An 18,276-nucleotide genomic window follows, 5' to 3' on the forward strand; every position below is an offset into this window, starting at 1 on the left:
CATCCTAGCAACAAGGCAGGACGGGATTATGCCATCTCTGGCCGGGCTTCCGGGGGTAAACGGCATACACTTATATAGGAAAAGGAGACCAAGGGAAAGAGATCCCTTAAGCCAAGGGGTCCCAATGAGGACAAACTGCGGCTTGTATGAAAAAACAAAAAATAACAATTCGACCATTTACTGCAGAATAAAAGATAGCAAACATGGAAAAAACCATACAAGATTAGACCTCACCACCACCGACAGAAAATTGAAGGATGGACATACAAGATTAGACCTCACCACCACCGACAGAAAATTGAAGGATGGACATACAAGATTAGACCTCACCACCACCGACAGAAGATTGAAGGATGGACATACAAGATTAGACCTCACCACCACCGACAGAGAAGATTGAAGGATGGACATACAAGATTAGACCTCACCACCACCGACAGAGAAGATTGAAGGATGGACATACAAGATTAGACCTCACCACCACCGACAGAGAAGATTGAAGGATGGAAATACAAGATTAGACCTCACCACCACCGACAGAAAATTGAAGGATGGACATACAAGATTAGACCTCACCACCACCGACAGAAAATTGAAGGATGGACATACAAGATTAGACCTCACCACCACCGACAGAGAAGATTGAAGGATGGACATACAAGATTAGACCTCACCACCACCGACAGAGAAGATTGAAGGATGGACATACAAGATTAGACCTCACCACCACCGACAGAAAATTGAAGGATGGACATACAAGATTAGACCTCACCACCACCGACAGAGAAGATTGAAGGATGGACATACAAGATTAGACCTCACCACCACCGACAGAAAATTGAAGGATGGACATCTATATGACATGATCATCCAAAGTGACACCAGTGACATCTACATCTCCCATGGCATAGTATTCCTACTGAGGTGCCGGGACTTCTCAGCGTGTGGTGTCACTTTGGATGATCATGTCATCTCCATCCTTCAATCTTCTCTGTCGGTGGTGGTGAGGTCTAATCTTGTATGTCCATCCTTCAATTTTCTCTCGGTGGTGGTGAGATCTAATCTTTTATGGTTTTTTCCATGTTTGCTATCTTTTATTCTGCAATAAATGGTCGAATTGTTATTTTTTTTCATACAAGCCGCAGTTTGTCCTCATTGTGGACCCCATGTCTCAAGGGATCTCTTTCCCTTGGTCTCCTTCTCCTATGTTGTAATCGGTCCCAAGGACACCACAGTGTGATTCACATGTGAGTCGGCAATTAGTATTTGGGGTCATTCGGTTGGGATCCCCTTGATTACAAGTCAACCAATATCTGGGTATGGGCATGTCAGTTTTTGATTTTTTGTTACTGGCATACACCTATAGCAAGGGCATTATTTATCTTTGGTCACAGCTACACAGTTTGCCTTTGCCTACAGATATTCTGTTTTTTGATGAATGAACCCTTTAGCGCCCCCCCCATCATGCAGGCTTTCTTCTACATTACAGAAATCTGCCCTTTAACATGCAGGGATTAGTACTGCTGCCCACCGTACTTCAGGCCTGCTTGGATGTAAGCGCCGCGGGTCTCATAGTCCCCACCCCTTCGATTGGTGTTCCTGCCTCCCTCTTTTCCTGGCCATTCACAAAAAGAAGACCGGAGCTGGGTTTATTTTGCCTGGAGGATGGCGGCTATACTGATCCTGGCATGTAAAAGGGCAGATTTGCGTAGTGTAGAAGGAAGACTCCATGACCGGGGAAGGGGGGGGGGGGGGGTGAGTTTACGGCAACAGAATGTAAACCCAACAAAGCAAGATGCGTTTATTGCGCCCGGAGTTGGTTTTATTGATTTAAAAGGACAGTCATGACACCTGCGGCAGAGAAAACGCAATCAGCACTGCTGAGCAACTGCATCGCGGCTTTTCTGTCCAGCCTCAGATCTCTGACTATCCGACAACTCTGACCAATCGCTGCTTAGAAGATAGGTAAACCCTTATGTGAGGACGACAAATGACTTAAAAATCTCATCCATGCCATGTAGCGAAGCGGTTACTGCACTGTGCAAAAATCTGTCCTCGTCGGCATGGTAGGCAGCTCCATGTGACCACAAAGAGGACGAACAAATATGACCGAGGATGTTAGGTGAACAGTGGGATCTATACGATGCGTGCCCAGCTTGATGAAGAGAGGAGGAGGAAGAATACCGTTCACTTCTACCGCTGACGCCGGCGGTAACTACGATCGCTGCCGCTGTACGATGACCGGCGACTCCTGAAAAGAGAATAAAGACAAAAAATTGGGATGAGACCTGAGGAGCGGTAAGATCAACCTGACTCTGCAAAGTCTTTAGAGCTCAACTTTGGACTACCCTTCCCTCGGGGGCCCCGCTGGCTTCATTTTATGCCTGACACTGCAGGGTCGTCTTCATCTTCACCTCTTCTCCAGTCCTAATAGATGCAGAGAGGTGCTGACTTGATGATGTTGGCGCCACTTTCTGCACCGGTACACTGTAAGTTAAGGGCATCCTATGGTGATACCACCTCAGGAGGCGGGGCCAGACTCCCAGAATTCACAGTAGAGTCGTCAGTCTTCCAGCATCATTCAGCGAGGAAGAATGAGGACATCCTGAGGCCAAGAAAAAGCTCTGCTTTGGATTAAAGCAGAACTTCCCCAAAAGGGGAATCCGTGCCCACCCCCGCTCAGATCGCCTAGGCTGCATGTTCCTACGGGCCGAATCTGGCCCACCAGGCCATTTCATGTGGCCCTTGCACCTGTCTGCAGCTTCAGCACTGCTTTATCTCCATACCCACCTTGTCTCAGAAGTCGGCAGCAGAGAGGATGACAGAACTCCTCCTACAGATCCTGTGCCTCTCTGTGCAGCTGCAGCACCCCCTCATTTCCGCCTCCCCTGGTCTCACACTTTCTGCTTCCAAGCTCCGCCTCCAGCCTCCTCCCAGCAGTGGCGCAAGGTAAGGGAGGCACATTGTGATGTACAGGAGGGTGGGGGATTCTTGACTTCTGATGGCAGAGGGGCTATTGACATCTGATGTCAGTTTTGAAAGGTACCCATGCCCAATTCCGCTCAGATTGCCTAGGCTGCATTTGCCTGCGGGCCGAATCCGGCCCACCAGGCCATTTCATGTGGCCCTCACACCTCTCTGCAGCTTCAGCACCGCCTTATCTCCTTACCCACCTTGTCTCAGAAGTCGGCAGCAGAGAGGAGGACAGAACTCCTCCTACAGATTCCTGTGCCTCTCTGTGCAGCTGCAGCACCCCCTCATTTCCGCCTCCCCTGGTCTCACACTTTCTGCTTCCAAGCTCCACCTCCAGCCTCCTCCCAGCAGTGGCACAAGGTTAGGGAGGTGCATTGTGATGTACAGGAGGGTGGGGGATTCTTGACTTCTGATGGCGGAGGGGCTCTTGACATATGATGTCAGTTTTGAAAGGTACCCATGCCCAATTCCGCTCAGATCGCCTAGGCTGCATGTGCCTGCGGGCCGAATCCGGCCCCACCAGGCCACTTCATGCGGCCCTCGCACCTCTCTGCAGTTTCAGCTTCTGATGGCGGAGGGGCTCTTGACATCTGATCTAAGTGGAGGTGGAGTGCTCTCTGGACATCTAGTTTTACAGACACAGACGGCCCTTTGAGGGCAACCATACTTGTAATGCAGCCTGCAATGACATTAAATTTGACACCCCTGGGTGGAAGTTCGCCCCCGCAGCCTTCTGGTACACTTCTCCGCTGAGATTCTGACTGGAGGGCAAGGGTGTACAGGTGTACCTCGGTTTACGAACGCCTCGGTTAACATAATTTTTGGTGTACGAATGAAAATCCATTGAAAATAATGCCTCGGTTTACGAACTTTTTACTCATTTTTTTCGCAATACGAAGTGTATGTCGGTGCTGATTTTTAAATGCAATTGCCGGCTTTTTTTTTTCTTCACTATAGCTCACAAGATTAGCTGTCACTTTCCCTGGAGTTACAGGAAACTTTTGTTTCTTTTAAGAAACTAAAAGGAAAAATGTTTCTTTTAACTTAAACTAAAAGAAAACTCTCTCTTTTAGTCGGGGAAAAAGGGACAGCTGAATTTCTGAGCCATTGTGAAGAAAAAAAAAAACAAAAAAACAAAAAAAAAAACGAAAAAAAAAAACAAAAACAAAAACAAAAAACAGTAATTACATTTAAAAACCAGCACCATAATAAAAATACCTTTTGGTCTGGTGTGGATTTTAAAGGGGAACTCCCATGTCTAAATGATTTTAAAAAATGGCGTGGGAGCCACCCCCAAAATTCATACCACACCCTTATCCGAGCATGCAGTCCGACACGTCAGGAAGGGGGGGTGGAGCAAGCGCCGTGGGTTTTGGAGAAGAGGCCCTTATCCCCATTAACATTGGACTTATCAGAATCTGGAAGCTCCCCCTGAACCACAGCACCCCCCCCATGTTGAGGGCATGTGGCCTGGTATGGTTCAGGAGGAGGGGGGGGTGCGTGCTCGCTCATCCCCCCCCCTTTCCTGACCTGCCGGGCTGCATGCTCAGATAAGGGTCTGGTATGGATTTTGGGGGGGACCCCCATGCCATTTTGTTTTAAATTTTGGCGTGGGAGTTTCCCTCAATATCCATACCAGACCTGAAGGGCTTGGTATGGATGGGAGGGGGAACCCAACGCTGTTTTTTCAAATTATTTTTTTAATTGCCAGCAATTCTTTTACATTCAGCTGTCAGTGGGGAACCCCGCTGACAGCTGAAACATTAACACATGGTTGTCACTACTAAAATACCGCATGACTTATTAAAATAACTCATGCGGTATTTTAGTAGCATTTACTTTTTTCTGATCTCCGGAACGGATTAATTGGTTTTCAATGCATTGCTATGGGAAACGGTGTTTCGGTTTACGAATATTTCGCTATATGAAAAGTCCTGCAGAACGAATTAAATTCGTAAACCGAGTTACTACTGTATACGACTCTACTTCCTAGTAGGCACCGATGGCAAGCCCGCATCGAGGAAGGCACTGATGCACAATGCCTCCTTGTGATTCATAATGGAGCAGTGCTTGGTGCTGGAAAGCTCTGTGTTCCATCACAGGGCACCCACTACCAATCTGCAAGCCTGGAAACAGAGAGGAGACATTGCAGCTGTCCCCTGAAAGTCCACTTCATTTGGGCCCCCCTGTCCCGGGCCCCATGTGCAGCCCAGCAGAAGGGAGGCTGCGACCAGGTGGCTGAGAGCCAATGACTCAACAACACTTTTTGGTACTGGTTACCCACCTAGACCTTCTCTTATAGTTGCGTGATCGGTGGTAGGTTGGACTTCTGCTGTGACTCCTACTTCTGCTATAGTAGCTGTCGTATGTGTGTGAACGACTTCTGCAAGAAGACACAGAGCAAAAACTAAGACTTCCACATGTAAACAACAATGAAGCACGCTGTTCACACACTCATAACAATCAGACTGTAATGTCTCTGGATAACGTCCTTTAGATTTACCCACAGCTAAGAAGCATGACAGCCCTCACACTACAAAGCTGCCCGTAAGTCTACAGATTGTACCATCAGATTGTAATATTTGTGACCCAATGAATGACTTTAAAAGTCCGGCTTCATCATTGGGGGTTCTGCTTCTCTGACACACGGTCCCCGTCTCCCAACTGTGCTCCTGTGATATCAGGTGGGTCCTTCTGATGGTGAAAGGCAGTAAATGTGCCTATCGTATCCCAAAACAGGAGGTGCCTGAAGAAAGCCCTTCATGGTATATTAAAAAAAAACAAAAACAAAAAACCTGTAAAGCAGTGGTTCTCAACCATCCTAATGCCGTGACCCTTTAATACAGTTCCTCATGTTGTGGTGACCCCCAACCATAAAATTATTTACTCAGTAATTATAATTCATGAAGTGTCGTTTTGCCTCCAATACAGCTGCTTTAAACACAGTAGCTGCTTTCAACACAGCAGCTGCTTTCTACACAGCAGCTGCTTTCTACACAGCAGCTGCTTTCTACACAGCAGCTGCTTTCTACACAGCAGCTGCTTTCTACACAGCAGCTACTTTCTACACAGCAGCTGCTCTTTACAAATCGGAAATATGTGTTTTCCGATGGTCTTAGGTGACCCCTGTGAAAGGGTCCTTCTACCCCCAAAGGGGTCACAACCCACAGGTTGAGAACCACTGCTGTAAATACTGAATATAATTTTGAAATTTCTCCCTTCCATGGTTCTCCTTTTCCCCTCCTCACCAATAGGATACATTTTAAAGCAAAGTTCCAATCACACTGTCAAAAAAAAAATAAAAAATCAGCAGCTACAAAAACTGTAGCTACTGACTTCTAAAAAACAGCCACTTACTGGTCCCTCGGTGTGTCCCGCGCAGCCCGTTTCACCGGCCGTCCTGTATTCCAGAAGGCCGGCATCTTAAGTGTGGGCACCCGGCTGTAACAGCTTTCGGCTTCACATCCGGGTACCCACTGCGCATGCGCGAGTAGCGCTGCGCTTCATGAATGGTCCTGTAGTCTTCTGGGACCGGTCACGTGTTCCAAAAGACTACAGGGAGGGAGGACACCTTCCGCTTCTGATCGCCTAGGCCAGTGGTCGGCAAGCAGCGGCTCGCGAGCCACATGCGGCTCTTTACAAACTTAAATGCGGCTCTTCTGTGTGCCGGGCGCCCGCTCCCCTCCCTCCTCTCGGGCGGCCGCCCCCCTCCCTCCTCTCGGGCGGCCGCCCCCCTCCCTCCTCTCGGGCGGCCGCCCCAAAAGTCAGGACTCTGCAGCTGTCAGGATGTAGGCGGGGCAGCCAGGATGTAGGCGGGGCAGCGTGACGAACTCCTCTCCTCTCACAGTCCGCCCTGAAGACCAGAACGGCGCGGGAACACGGCGAGAGGAACGCGTGGAGCAAAGTTAAGTGAATTGACACAGGGGGACTTACTATATGGGGGATGAATTACTATATGGGGGATGAATTACTATGGGGGATGAATTACTATGGGGGATGAATTACTATATGGGGGATGAATTACTATATGGGGGATGAATTGCTATATGGGGGATGAATTGCTATATGGGGGATGAATTGCTATATGGGGGATGAATTACTATGGGGGATGAATTACTATATGGGGGATGAATTACTATATGGGGGATGAATTACTATATGGGGGATGAATTACTATGGGGGATGAATTACTATGGGGGATGAATTACTATATGGGGGATGAATTACTATATGGGGGATGAATTGCTATATGGGGGATGAATTGCTATATGGGGGATGAATTGCTATATGGGGGATTAATTACTATGGGGGATGAATTACTATATGGGGGATGAATTACTATATGGGGGATGAATTACTGTATGGGGGATGAATTACTGTATGGGGATGAATTACTATGGGGGATGAATTACTATATGGGGGATGAATTACTATATGGGGGATGAATTACTATGGGGGATGAATTGCTATATGGGGGATGAATTGCTATATGGGGGATTAATTACTATGGGGGATGAATTACTATATGGGGGATGAATTACTATATGGGGGATGAATTACTATATGGGGGATGAATTACTATATGGGGGATGAATTACTATATGGGGGATGAATTGCTATATGGGGGATGAATTACTATGGGGGATGAATTACTATATGGGGGATGAATTACTATATGGGGGATGAATTACTATATGGGGGATGAATTACTATGGGGGATGAATTACTATGGGGGATGCATTACTATGGGGGATGAATTACTATATGGGGGATGAATTACTATATGGGGGATGAATTACTATGGGGGATGAATTACTATATGGGAGATGTATTTTCAGTTTTAAAAATGTGGCTCTCAAAATAAATTTCAATCGTGGTTTTGGCGAGATTTGGCTCAGTTGAAAAAACAGGTTGCCCACCACTGGCCTAGGCGATCGGACCGGATACCTGTCAAATTCGGGTACTTGCTCCCTCCCCTCCAAAGGTGCCAATCCTTAATGGGGAGTGGGGGAGCAGACCTTAAGCTAATCTGTCCTCAGGACAACTATTAGTCGTGCACTCCACAAATCTGGCCTTTATGGAGGAGTGACAAGAAGAAAGCCATTGTTGGAAGAAAGCCATAAGATGTCCTGTTTGTAGTTTGGGAGAAGCCATGTGGGGGACACAGCAAACATGTGGAAGAAGGGGCTCTGGTCAGATGAGACCAAAACTAAACTTTTTGGCCTAAAAATAAAATGCTATGTGTGGCAGAGAACTAACACTGCACATCACCCTGAACACACCATCCCCACCGTGAAACATGGTGGTGGCAGCATCATGTTGTTGGGATGCTTTTCTTCAGCAGGGACATGGAAGCTGGTCAGAGTTGATGGGAAGATGGATGGAGCCAAATACAGGGCAATCTTAGAAGAAAACCTGTTCGAGTCTGCAAAAGACTTGAGACCGGGGCGGAGGTTCACCTTCCAGCAGGACAACGACCCGAGAATGTTTCAGATCAAAGCATCTTCATGTGTTAGAATGGCCCAGTCACAGTCCAGACCCAAAGCCAATGGAGAATCTGTGGCAAGACTTGAAAATTGCTGCCCACAGACGCTCTCCATCCAATCTGACAGCTTGAGCGATTCTGCAACAAAGAATGGGCAGAAATGTCCCTCTCTAGATGTGCAAAGAGACATCCCCAAAAAGACTTGCAGCTGTAATTGCGGGGAAAGGGTGTCCTACAAAGTATTGACTCCGGGGGGCTGAATACAAATGCTGCCACACTTTTCACAGATTTATTGGCCACAAATGTTGAAAACCATTTTTCATTTTCCTTCCACTTCACAATTATGTGCCACTTTGTGTCAGTCTATCACATCAAATCCCGATAAATTCATTGCAACGTGACAACATGGGGGACATTTCTAGGGGTACGAATACTTTTTCAAGGCACTGTAGCTTCCTGAAAAGATCACAGCACCCTGCCTCAGTACTCCTCTTAACCACTTCCCATCCCACGTACATTTAGAAACATCCTTGGACGGGAAGGGTGATATCTCGATCATTGCTGAATCAATGATCGAGGTATCCTCTTGTCCCCCCAGTGATTTTCTACAAAACAAAAGTAATCCGAGTGGCTAACAAGCCACTGGATTACTTTTACAGGTGGCGAAAGGGGGTCCCACCCACCTCCCACTACATTTACCAGGTTCTCCTGTGCGATCGGAGAGCTCAGTAAGGATACGACCAGTGGCATTCAGCTCTAGGCACACAATGGGAAGAACGGATGTGTTTCCTCCCACTGTATGATGTCACAACCAGGAAACGACAAGGATTTAATCACTTCCTGTTTCGGTCCTTTGTTTACCTGGCTGTTACTGGCCAGAGAGGCAGCTTATCAGACCGATCTGAGTTTGAGGCCAAAGGAGACTCATAGACCCCTGATCTCTCCACAAAGAGGGCCTGTCATGGCTCATACTATTACAAGGGATATTGTTCATCTTTTGTAATAGCAATAAAGTTGAACACAAAAAAAGTTAAACAGTGAAAAAAAAAAAAAAGTTATACAATTAACCGATTCCCGCTTGCAATATACCGCGGCCGGGCGGCATCTTCAGCTAAACTACGTACCCGTACGTAGCTCTGGCTGTCTCTCTGGCTGCTGCTCTGGCTGTGACACAGCAGAATGAAGATCCCAGTAAACGAGACCCAGTGATCATGTGATCGCTATGCGATCACATGATCACAAAGTAAACAAAGCTGTTATGAATAAATCTCATTCATAGCAGCTCTACTCCTCTTCCTAGTGAGCTATGATTGGTCCACAGCTGTCACATGATACATGGGGCCCAATCACAGCACTCTTAAACACGTGACCAGCTCTAGCCAATCACAGATCACTATCTTGAGCTGTCAAAAAACTAACTCTTTCATGACAGTTCATGAATGAGTTAAGTTCATGACCTTTATTTCTCCCGCAAAGCGTAAAACAAAAAAAAAAAAAATCCCTGATCAGCCCCCCAACCCTCCCCACAACTATAGTAACATAGTACTATTCTGATAAAAGTATTAAAGAAAATAAAATAGAAAAATGTTAACAAATAAAATAAAAAATACAATAAAAAATACAATATTGAGAATAAAAAGAAAAATAAAAATAAATGAAGGGCTTTTTTTTTTTTTTTAAACTACTTGCTAACCGCTTATCGGCATTTTGCGGCTGAGCAGCAGCTCTTGGCAGAGCGACGTAATCTTGCGCCATTTCCTATTTTGAGGTGTGAACAAGCCTGCGCCCCCCCCCCCCCCCCGCTCGGTCCAGGGAAAGAAGAGAGAACACGGCACCGAGTAAAAGAACTACATTTTACACACACACACAAACGTTAGATTAGCACATTTAACCCTTTGATCGCCCTGACACCCAGCCAGTGCCATTAGTACAGTGTCAGTATATAGAATTTTTCAGCGATCACTGCATTCCTGCCACTAGCGACATCAGATAGCGTCAGGGTCAGTAAGAGTCCCTCCCAGCCAAGGTCAGCTAGCATTGCCCGCACACTATAGGTTGCAGATGACCCCCATTACTAGTATAGTGTTTGTACGGATCAAGATATTGATTATGAACAGAACCATACTAGTGCCTGCTTAGTATAGTATCCCCAAAAACGCAGAATTAGCAGGATCAACCCTGTTCGCAGTCAGCTTTAGCGTTTAGCCCTTCGCTTTTTACACGCAAGATTTGTACCAATTGATTGTGGGCCAAGGCAATTTATACGCACAACAATACATCGCTGCCCACCCAAAGTCATGGGCATTACAAAAAGAATGAATTGTGGTCACATTGGTCCACAGAACCGATTCATCGTATGCCCGTGTTCTCGCCTTTTACATATATGCCCCACATGGACCAGCAATGCACCGGTACCTCGCTGGTTTTTAGGGTGGTTATACCGGGATGATGCCTGCAGCTACAGGTATCATCCTGGTATCGTTTTTTTTCAGCTGGCGTTCAGCATTCATGCAAAAGCAATCCTAGTGCCTAATTAGCTGCTTAATTGTTATGAGCAACGGGAAGGGACATTCCCCCTCCCCCCCTCCTGCTGCCTTCCAAAGTTTTCTTGGGCTCTCCTGCCCCACTGGGGAATCCGAGAATGCAGCTGGCAGTTCCACTGGCTGACCATAGAGCTGATCAGAGACCAGAATGCCTCCAATCATCTCTATAGTCTAAGAAATAGGACGCTACGAGCATTTCATTTTCGCAGGATATAAACAGCGCCATTTGTAAATTGGGAAAGCATCTGATCACACCGATCTTGGTGAAATCCGATGATGTAAGGGCAGAGGAGATATCAGTCTAATAGACCCCAGATTTAAAAGAGAATACTTGTCAATGCCTATTTCAGTCAGAGGGGATATTTAAATTCCCTGTTATAGCAATAAAAGTGATATATAAAAAAAAAATTTAAAAAAAAAAAATCACCCTTGCCCCCCTGCGTGTGCACACCTGCGTGCGCAAGCGTTCATCAACGTGCCTGTACGTAAACAGCAGGTGCGCCATGCATGTGAGGTATCGCCGCAAACGTCAGATCGAGGGCAGTAATTCTAGCACTAGACCTCCTGTGTAGATATAAATTGGTGACCTGTAAAGGCTTTTAAAGCACCACCTATCGATAATAAAAATGTATGTACTTTGTTGCCATTGCACGGGCATTTGCAATTTTAAAGCATGTCATGTTTGGTATCTCTTTACTCGGCGTAACATCGTATTTTATATTTTATCAAACAATTGGGCAATATATTGTGTTTTTGTGCATTAAAAATCTAAAAAGTGTATTTTTCCCAAAAGATTTGCATTTGAAAAATCCATGCGAAAATACAGTGTGACATAAAAAATTTCAACACCCACAGTTTTATTGTCTAGGGCCTCTGCTTTAAAAAAATACATAATGTTTGGGGGTTCAAAGTAATTTTCTAGCAAAAAAACAGATTTTTCATGTGAACAAAAAGTGTCAGAAAAGGAGTGGGTGACGTGTGGCATAAGCTTCTAATGTTGGCCCTGAAATGCCAGGATAGTAGAAGCAACCCCTCCAAATGACCCCTTTTTGGAAAGCAGACACTCCAAGGTACTTGTTAAGACGCATGGTGAGTATTTGTATTTTGCAGATCTCATTTGTTGCCACATGTTTTTGGAAACCGAAGAAAGACCGAAAAGAAAAAATACATTTTTGTTTTTTTTCTTTTTCAAAACGCTGTGACAAAAATTATATCTGTAAAATACTATCCTGGCATTTTAGAGCCTCTGAAACTGCGATAGATAGTGGGGAAGTGATATGAGGAAATATGCCCTTTGAATGCCTGGAGGTGGTCACTGGATTTTGGGAGCCTGTATGTAGCCAGGCTGCCAAAAATTCTGTCACATGTGGTATCCCCATACTCAGGAGAAGTAGGAAAATGTATTTTGGGGTGTTATTCCACATATACCCATGGCATGCATGAGCAATATATCTGTCAGGAATGGACTGGCCAGCAATGGTGGGACTCACCTGCCTTTTGATCTGCAGTACCAGGGCTGGCCAGCGGGTGCTCCCAGCAATCAGAGACTCAACCTTTCAGCCAGCTAACACCTGGAACTGATGATACTGGTGTATTTGACGGATGGCCAGACTTGCAGACTCTGCCTTGGTGTTGTGTTTGTCCTGGGCCCTGTATCTGTCCTGCATCCTGTTTCTGTTCCTTTGCTACCTGTTCTGATCCCTGGCTTGTGACCCTGACCATCCCTCTGCCTGACCCTCTGTACTACGCTGCTTGCTACCTGTTCTGATCCCTGGCTTGTGACCCTGACCATCCCTCTGCCTGACCCTCTGTACTACGCTGCTTGCTACCTGCTGAACCTGGCCTGTGACCCCGACCATTCTCCGCTTGCTCCCCCTGTACCTACCTGCCCAATTGATATTGACTCGGCCTGCCTGACGACGCTTGCTTGTATGTACTGTTATCTGTGGGTGGTTGGTTGGGTTTGTTTGCACTGTATTATGTTTAGTATTGCACTGCGTTTATGTTTGTATTGTTAGTGTTAATAAATTACATTGTTAATCACATATTTGAAGTCTGCGTTTCCCTGCTTCAGTCACACACCTCTGGTCATACCTGGGAGCCCTGACAATATCATTAAAGTGACAACTTTGTGTATAAAAAAAGTCATTTTTGAAAAACTTGTGGCAAAAAATAAAATGTTCCATGGACTCAACATGTCTCTCTGCAAATTCCTTGGAGTGCCTACTTTCCAAAAATGGGGTCATTTGGGGGGGAATGTACTGCCCTGGTATTTTAGCACCTCAAGAAATGTAATACAGTAAACAGTCTGTAACAGTCACAAAGTAAAAGCTACGTAAATTCCAGTATATATACCATAGTTTGTAGACGCTATAACTTTCACACAAACCAATTAATATACATATGACTAACTCTGAGTTTATCGGATATTTTTTATAACCAAAAAGTAAAAACCGCAGAGGTGATCAAATACCACCAAAAGAAAGCTCTATTTGGGTATAGCATTGCACGACTGTGCAATTACCAGTTGAAATAACGCAGTGCCGAACAGCAAAAAATGGCCGGGTCATGAAGGGCGGTAAATCTTCTGGAGTAAGTGGTTAAAAATGTTTTTCTTTAAAGCACCCTCATGCTCGCTCACACACAAACACGTAGGACCTGCATACATATTTAAACAGAGATCACACCACACGTGATTTATCGCTGCGAACATCGGAGTGAAAGCAATAATTTCTCTAACTCTAAACAACTTGTAAAAGCTTTTAAAGCATTGCCTATGGAGATTTTTAGGTACCATTATTTGTCACCATTCCACGGGCGGACGCAATTTTAAAGCATGACATGTTTGGTATCTATTTACTCAGTGTAACGTCATCTTTTATATTATACCAAACAATTGGGTATTATATCATGTTTTTGTGCATTAAAATCCATTAAAGTGTATTTTTTCCAAGAAATTTGCGTTTCAAAAACCAATGTGCAAATGTCGTATGACATAAAAATATGCAATGCCCACCATTTTATTCTCTAGGGCCTTTGCTAAAAAATATATATAATGTTTGGGGGGGGTTCTAATTTTCTAGCAAAAAAATTAATATTTTTACATGTAGGAGAGGAATGCCAGAATTGGCCCGGATTGGAATTGGTGAAAAGCCCTGATGCAATCAGTGGACTGGTTTTTGGGAGGAGTTATGCAAATATCACAATGTCTTGATAGGTGGATATCAGCCTGGAGGAGTGGGCGTTTACAGACAGACTGCCCTAAGTAAAGACCGCATGTGTTGTAAAGTCTCCATGATTGAAAGTGGAATTCCAGGCTGTCTAATCTTAACCTCTTGGCCCCGGCCGTGTGCAAATGTGTGGCCTCCCGGCATCTGGGCCTTGACGCCAAGCGGCCGCACATTTGCGTGCAATTAAGAAAAACATATGTGCTGAGAGTGCGCACCCTGCCCGCTCCCAGCACACGTCTGCTACTCACGGAAAGTTCCCGATCTCCTCTTTTGATCAGGACATTTCCCGATCATGTAACCGCCGTGACGGCGAATCACAATGCTCACGTGACCCTAAAACCCCGCCCTGCCTCTCAGCTTCTGAAACCCTTAAAAGGCCGGGAGGCTCCGGCGCCAAGGGGTTAAACCTGCCCCCGCCCATCTTAACTTCTATTCTAACTACCCTGCAGGACAAAGATTCATATACTTACCTATTCTCAGAGCGCTCCGGTCTGGTCATGTGATCAGCTCCTAGTGGCTGGCTTCAGGGGAGAGGAGGGACAGCCGACAATGCATGCCCCATAGTAAGCCTAATGGTGACGCCGCTCCCCAGGCATTTCAGCCCTTGTTAGCGATTTCTCCTTTCCTCTGAAGGTGGCCCCTGGGAAGATCACATTTCTGGAGCGCCATCAGAATAGGTAAGTATAAACCTTTTCCTTCCACAGGGTAGTTACAACAGGAATTAGAAGGAGGGGTAGGAGCAAAATTAAGATTAGATAGCTATAGCCTAGAATTCTGCTTGAAAGAATTGAAACTAAAAAAATGAAAAGGGTGGAACATTCATGCTTGGGGATAAAGCCCAAGAAGATGCTGGACGTCCTCCAGCCAGGAAATGAGGCGGAGCTCTATCTGACTTGCTGCAGCTCCTAATGTACACTGAAAGAAGCTCACAGTGTGCAGTGAAATTTAAGTTCAATACAGGACAAAAGCCTGGACAACTGTGCAAGACTGAAGGGAAGGCCAGAGTTCAGCTCTAAAAATGATCTAGGATTTTACTGATTGGATCTCCTGTAATAGCAGAGGTGACCTGCTCCCAAGGCTGTGATATCAATACATGAAAGCACAGAATCTGAAAGACACGGAGTAGGTAGACACTATACCTGGATCTTCTGCGACGGCGGTAAGAAACACTTCTAGACCGGCTTCGGCTGTATGTCCGACTGTGAAGAGAAGAAATATTTTTACCATCAGCCTAGGAGAAGAACGAGTTATTTCCCACTTACTTTACCCCCAGTGCTTTGTACACAATCTGAAGAAACGTGCCCTAAATACCCAGCAATCTTTTCTAGCACATTGTATCTTCCTTCTGTGAGTTTTCTTAATCAATTTCTTTGTTCAGCTGATTATTCCTCAGCACCTGGAAGATGGCTCAGCTCTGTACTGCTACAAAGGCTACCATAGGGAAGCTATAATGCTGTGCATGTATGGAAAATCACCTGAAACACGCAACATTTGCTGCAACCAAACATCAACCCTTATACCGAGGTGTTGTGATGGGTATACAATTTATTTTATTTCAATTTACTCCGCGCTTTACATATCTATTGTACATTCACATCAGTCCCTAACCCTCAAGGGGTGTACAATCTAAGGACCCTAACTTACAGTCATACATACACATACTAGGGACAATTTAGACAGTATCCAATTCACCTACCAGCATGTCTTCGGAGTGTGGGAGGAAACCGGAGTTCCCAGAGGAAACCCACGCAGACACAGGGAGAACATGCAAACTCCAGGAAGGTGGTGCCATGGTTGGGATTTGAACCAACGACCCGAGTACTGCCAGGCGGAAGTGCTGAACACTTAGCCACTGTGCTGCCCATGATACATTAGTGTGATGGTAGGTGGGAAGAATGCTCCTTACACTTGTAGTCATTGGGAAGAATTCCTCCAGATAGCTAAAAAATCCATAGACAAGACCACTCTTCCATAGTACACAAAACAGAGAACTTGATAAATCTGACTTCCAGGAAGACACAGAATTAAACAGTTCAATTACAAATATGGAACTGTTCTACCTGCCGGGCAGCAGAGCCAAGTTCTTCATTTTGAGTGGTCAAAAGAAACGGAACGGTGAAGCCTTCCTATTCTGAGCGGTTCCCAAACAGTAATGGAGGAGAAGTTGGTTCCCACAACATGAATGAAGGAGAAGTTGGTTCCCAGAACATGAATGGAAGAGAAGTTGGTTCCCAGAACATGAATGGAAGAGAAGTTGGTTCCCAGAACATGAATGGAAGAGAAGTTGGTTCCCAGAACATGAATGGAAGAGAAGTTGGTTCCCAGAACATGAATGGAAGAGAAGTTGGTTCCCAGAACATGAATGGAAGAGAAGTTGGTTCCCAGAACATGAATGGAAGAGAAGTTGGTTTCCAGAACATGAATGGAAGAGAAGTTGGTTTCCAGAACATGAATGGAAGAGAAGTTGGTTCCCAGAACATGAATGGAAGAGAAGTTGGTTCCCAGAACATGAATGGAAGAGAAGTTGGTTCCCAGAACATGAATGGAAGAGAAGTTGGTTCCCAGAACATGAATGGAAGAGAAGTTGGTTCCCAGAACATGAATGGAAGAGAAGTTGGTTCCCAGAACATGAATGGAAGAGAAGTTGGTTCCCAGAACATAAATGGAAGAGGAATTGGTTCCCAGAACATGAACATAGAAGTTGGTTCCCAGAACATGAATGGAGGTGTCTTCCTATATGGAGTGGTCACTAAAACAGGAATGGAGGAGAAGTTGATTCCCAGACTATGAATGGAGAAGTCTTCCTATTCTGAGTGGTTACAAATAGAGAAGTCTTCCTAATATGAGTAGTTGCCATAACAGAAACAGAGAAGTTGGTTCCCAGATCATGAATAGAGGTTGCCAGAACAGAAATGATGTAGAGGTCTTCTAATTCTGAGTGCTCACCAGAGCAGGAATAGAGGAGAAATCTTCTTAAGGGTAAGCTATGGCTCTATTGACCCTGGTGACCTCCAAGGATTTCCCTCACTTTGAAGGAGTTTCCTCTCACTCTGTTTTGGCTATGGGACAGAAAGTGAAGGTAAATCTCCCCAATAGGATAGAAGTAAGAAAGAAAACCCGACAAAGGTTTTTACCCTCCTCTACTCAATTCAAAATGAAACTAAGTAGACTAACCCTTTAAAACGACTGCAAACCCTTAAATATATACAGTGAAGTAACTGGTCTCATGTAATACCAGAGATCAAACCAACCAATACAACCAATTCAAAATGTGTAGGCATACAAATATGAAGCGAACACCATACCTGTGACTTCTATAGCTGCCAGAAGATCTGCTACGTGTCCTTGATCGGTGGTGGCTGTACCGTCTTCTGCTCCGACTCCTTGAAGAGCTTCGTGACCTGCAACAGTAAAAATTAGGTAAGACGTGGAAACGGTGAAACTTTAGAAGTCAAATTCAAATATGTTCCTGATATAATATACAAGAGCAAAATACTAAAAAATGGTCATTAACCTCCCTAGCGGTATGATTATGTCAGTATTTCTGTGCTCAAAGCGGTACATTTTTTTGCATGGAAATATGTTGTTTTTTTATTGTAGGTCTGTAATTCTTAGGAATAACTCACTGAAATCTGTCCGAACAAGAGTCTAGTAAACATCCCGGGGATGATAAAACTTGAAACACGAAATCATAAATTATAATATAATAAATAATCATAAAAAATAATAATATAATACATTTAATTTAATATAATCAAACCAAAAACACTGAAATGTGAAATAGAGCGCCAAGTTCGCACATCGCTGAGCAAAGTCGCAGAATCGTTTTCAGTGTCTGATGAGGAGTTTCCCCCACGAATCATCATCACTCAATTCTGCAAGTGGTTCTGATTTACTATCGCTGTTCTCTAGCCGGTCTAAAACCGCGTCTGACCTAAAGGGACGCTTTTTGGACGCCATGGACGTTTCTCAGTTTCCAGGCAGAAAGAACAGTAAAAATGCAGGCAGGGCGCCGGACAAAGCACTCGGGACAAAATGTATGTGA

The 18,276-nt window shown here is 45.1% G+C and overlaps 1 protein-coding gene across 1 annotated transcript in view; it reads right to left on the minus strand.

The window, feature by feature from the left end:
- Window positions 1-2,055: 2,055 nt before the first annotated feature.
- NKTR (natural killer cell triggering receptor) overlaps window positions 2,056-18,276 on the minus strand; it is a 108,779-nt gene continuing 92,558 nt past the window's right edge. Inside the window, exons 14-17 of the mRNA XM_089689029.1 lie at window positions 17,537-17,632; window positions 15,371-15,430; window positions 5,258-5,356; window positions 2,056-2,251 (exon numbers count right to left, since the gene is read on the minus strand). Coding sequence (XP_089545155.1) covers window positions 2,194-2,251; window positions 5,258-5,356; window positions 15,371-15,430; window positions 17,537-17,632 — 313 coding nt within the window. The 3' untranslated portion in view covers window positions 2,056-2,193. The remainder of the gene's footprint in view (window positions 2,252-5,257; window positions 5,357-15,370; window positions 15,431-17,536; window positions 17,633-18,276) is intronic.

This window comes from Staurois parvus, unplaced genomic scaffold (genome assembly GCF_062004578.1).
Source record: "Staurois parvus isolate SC_StPar_1 unplaced genomic scaffold, SC_StPar_1.0 ptg000467l, whole genome shotgun sequence".
Lineage (NCBI taxonomy): Eukaryota > Metazoa > Chordata > Amphibia > Anura > Ranidae > Staurois > Staurois parvus.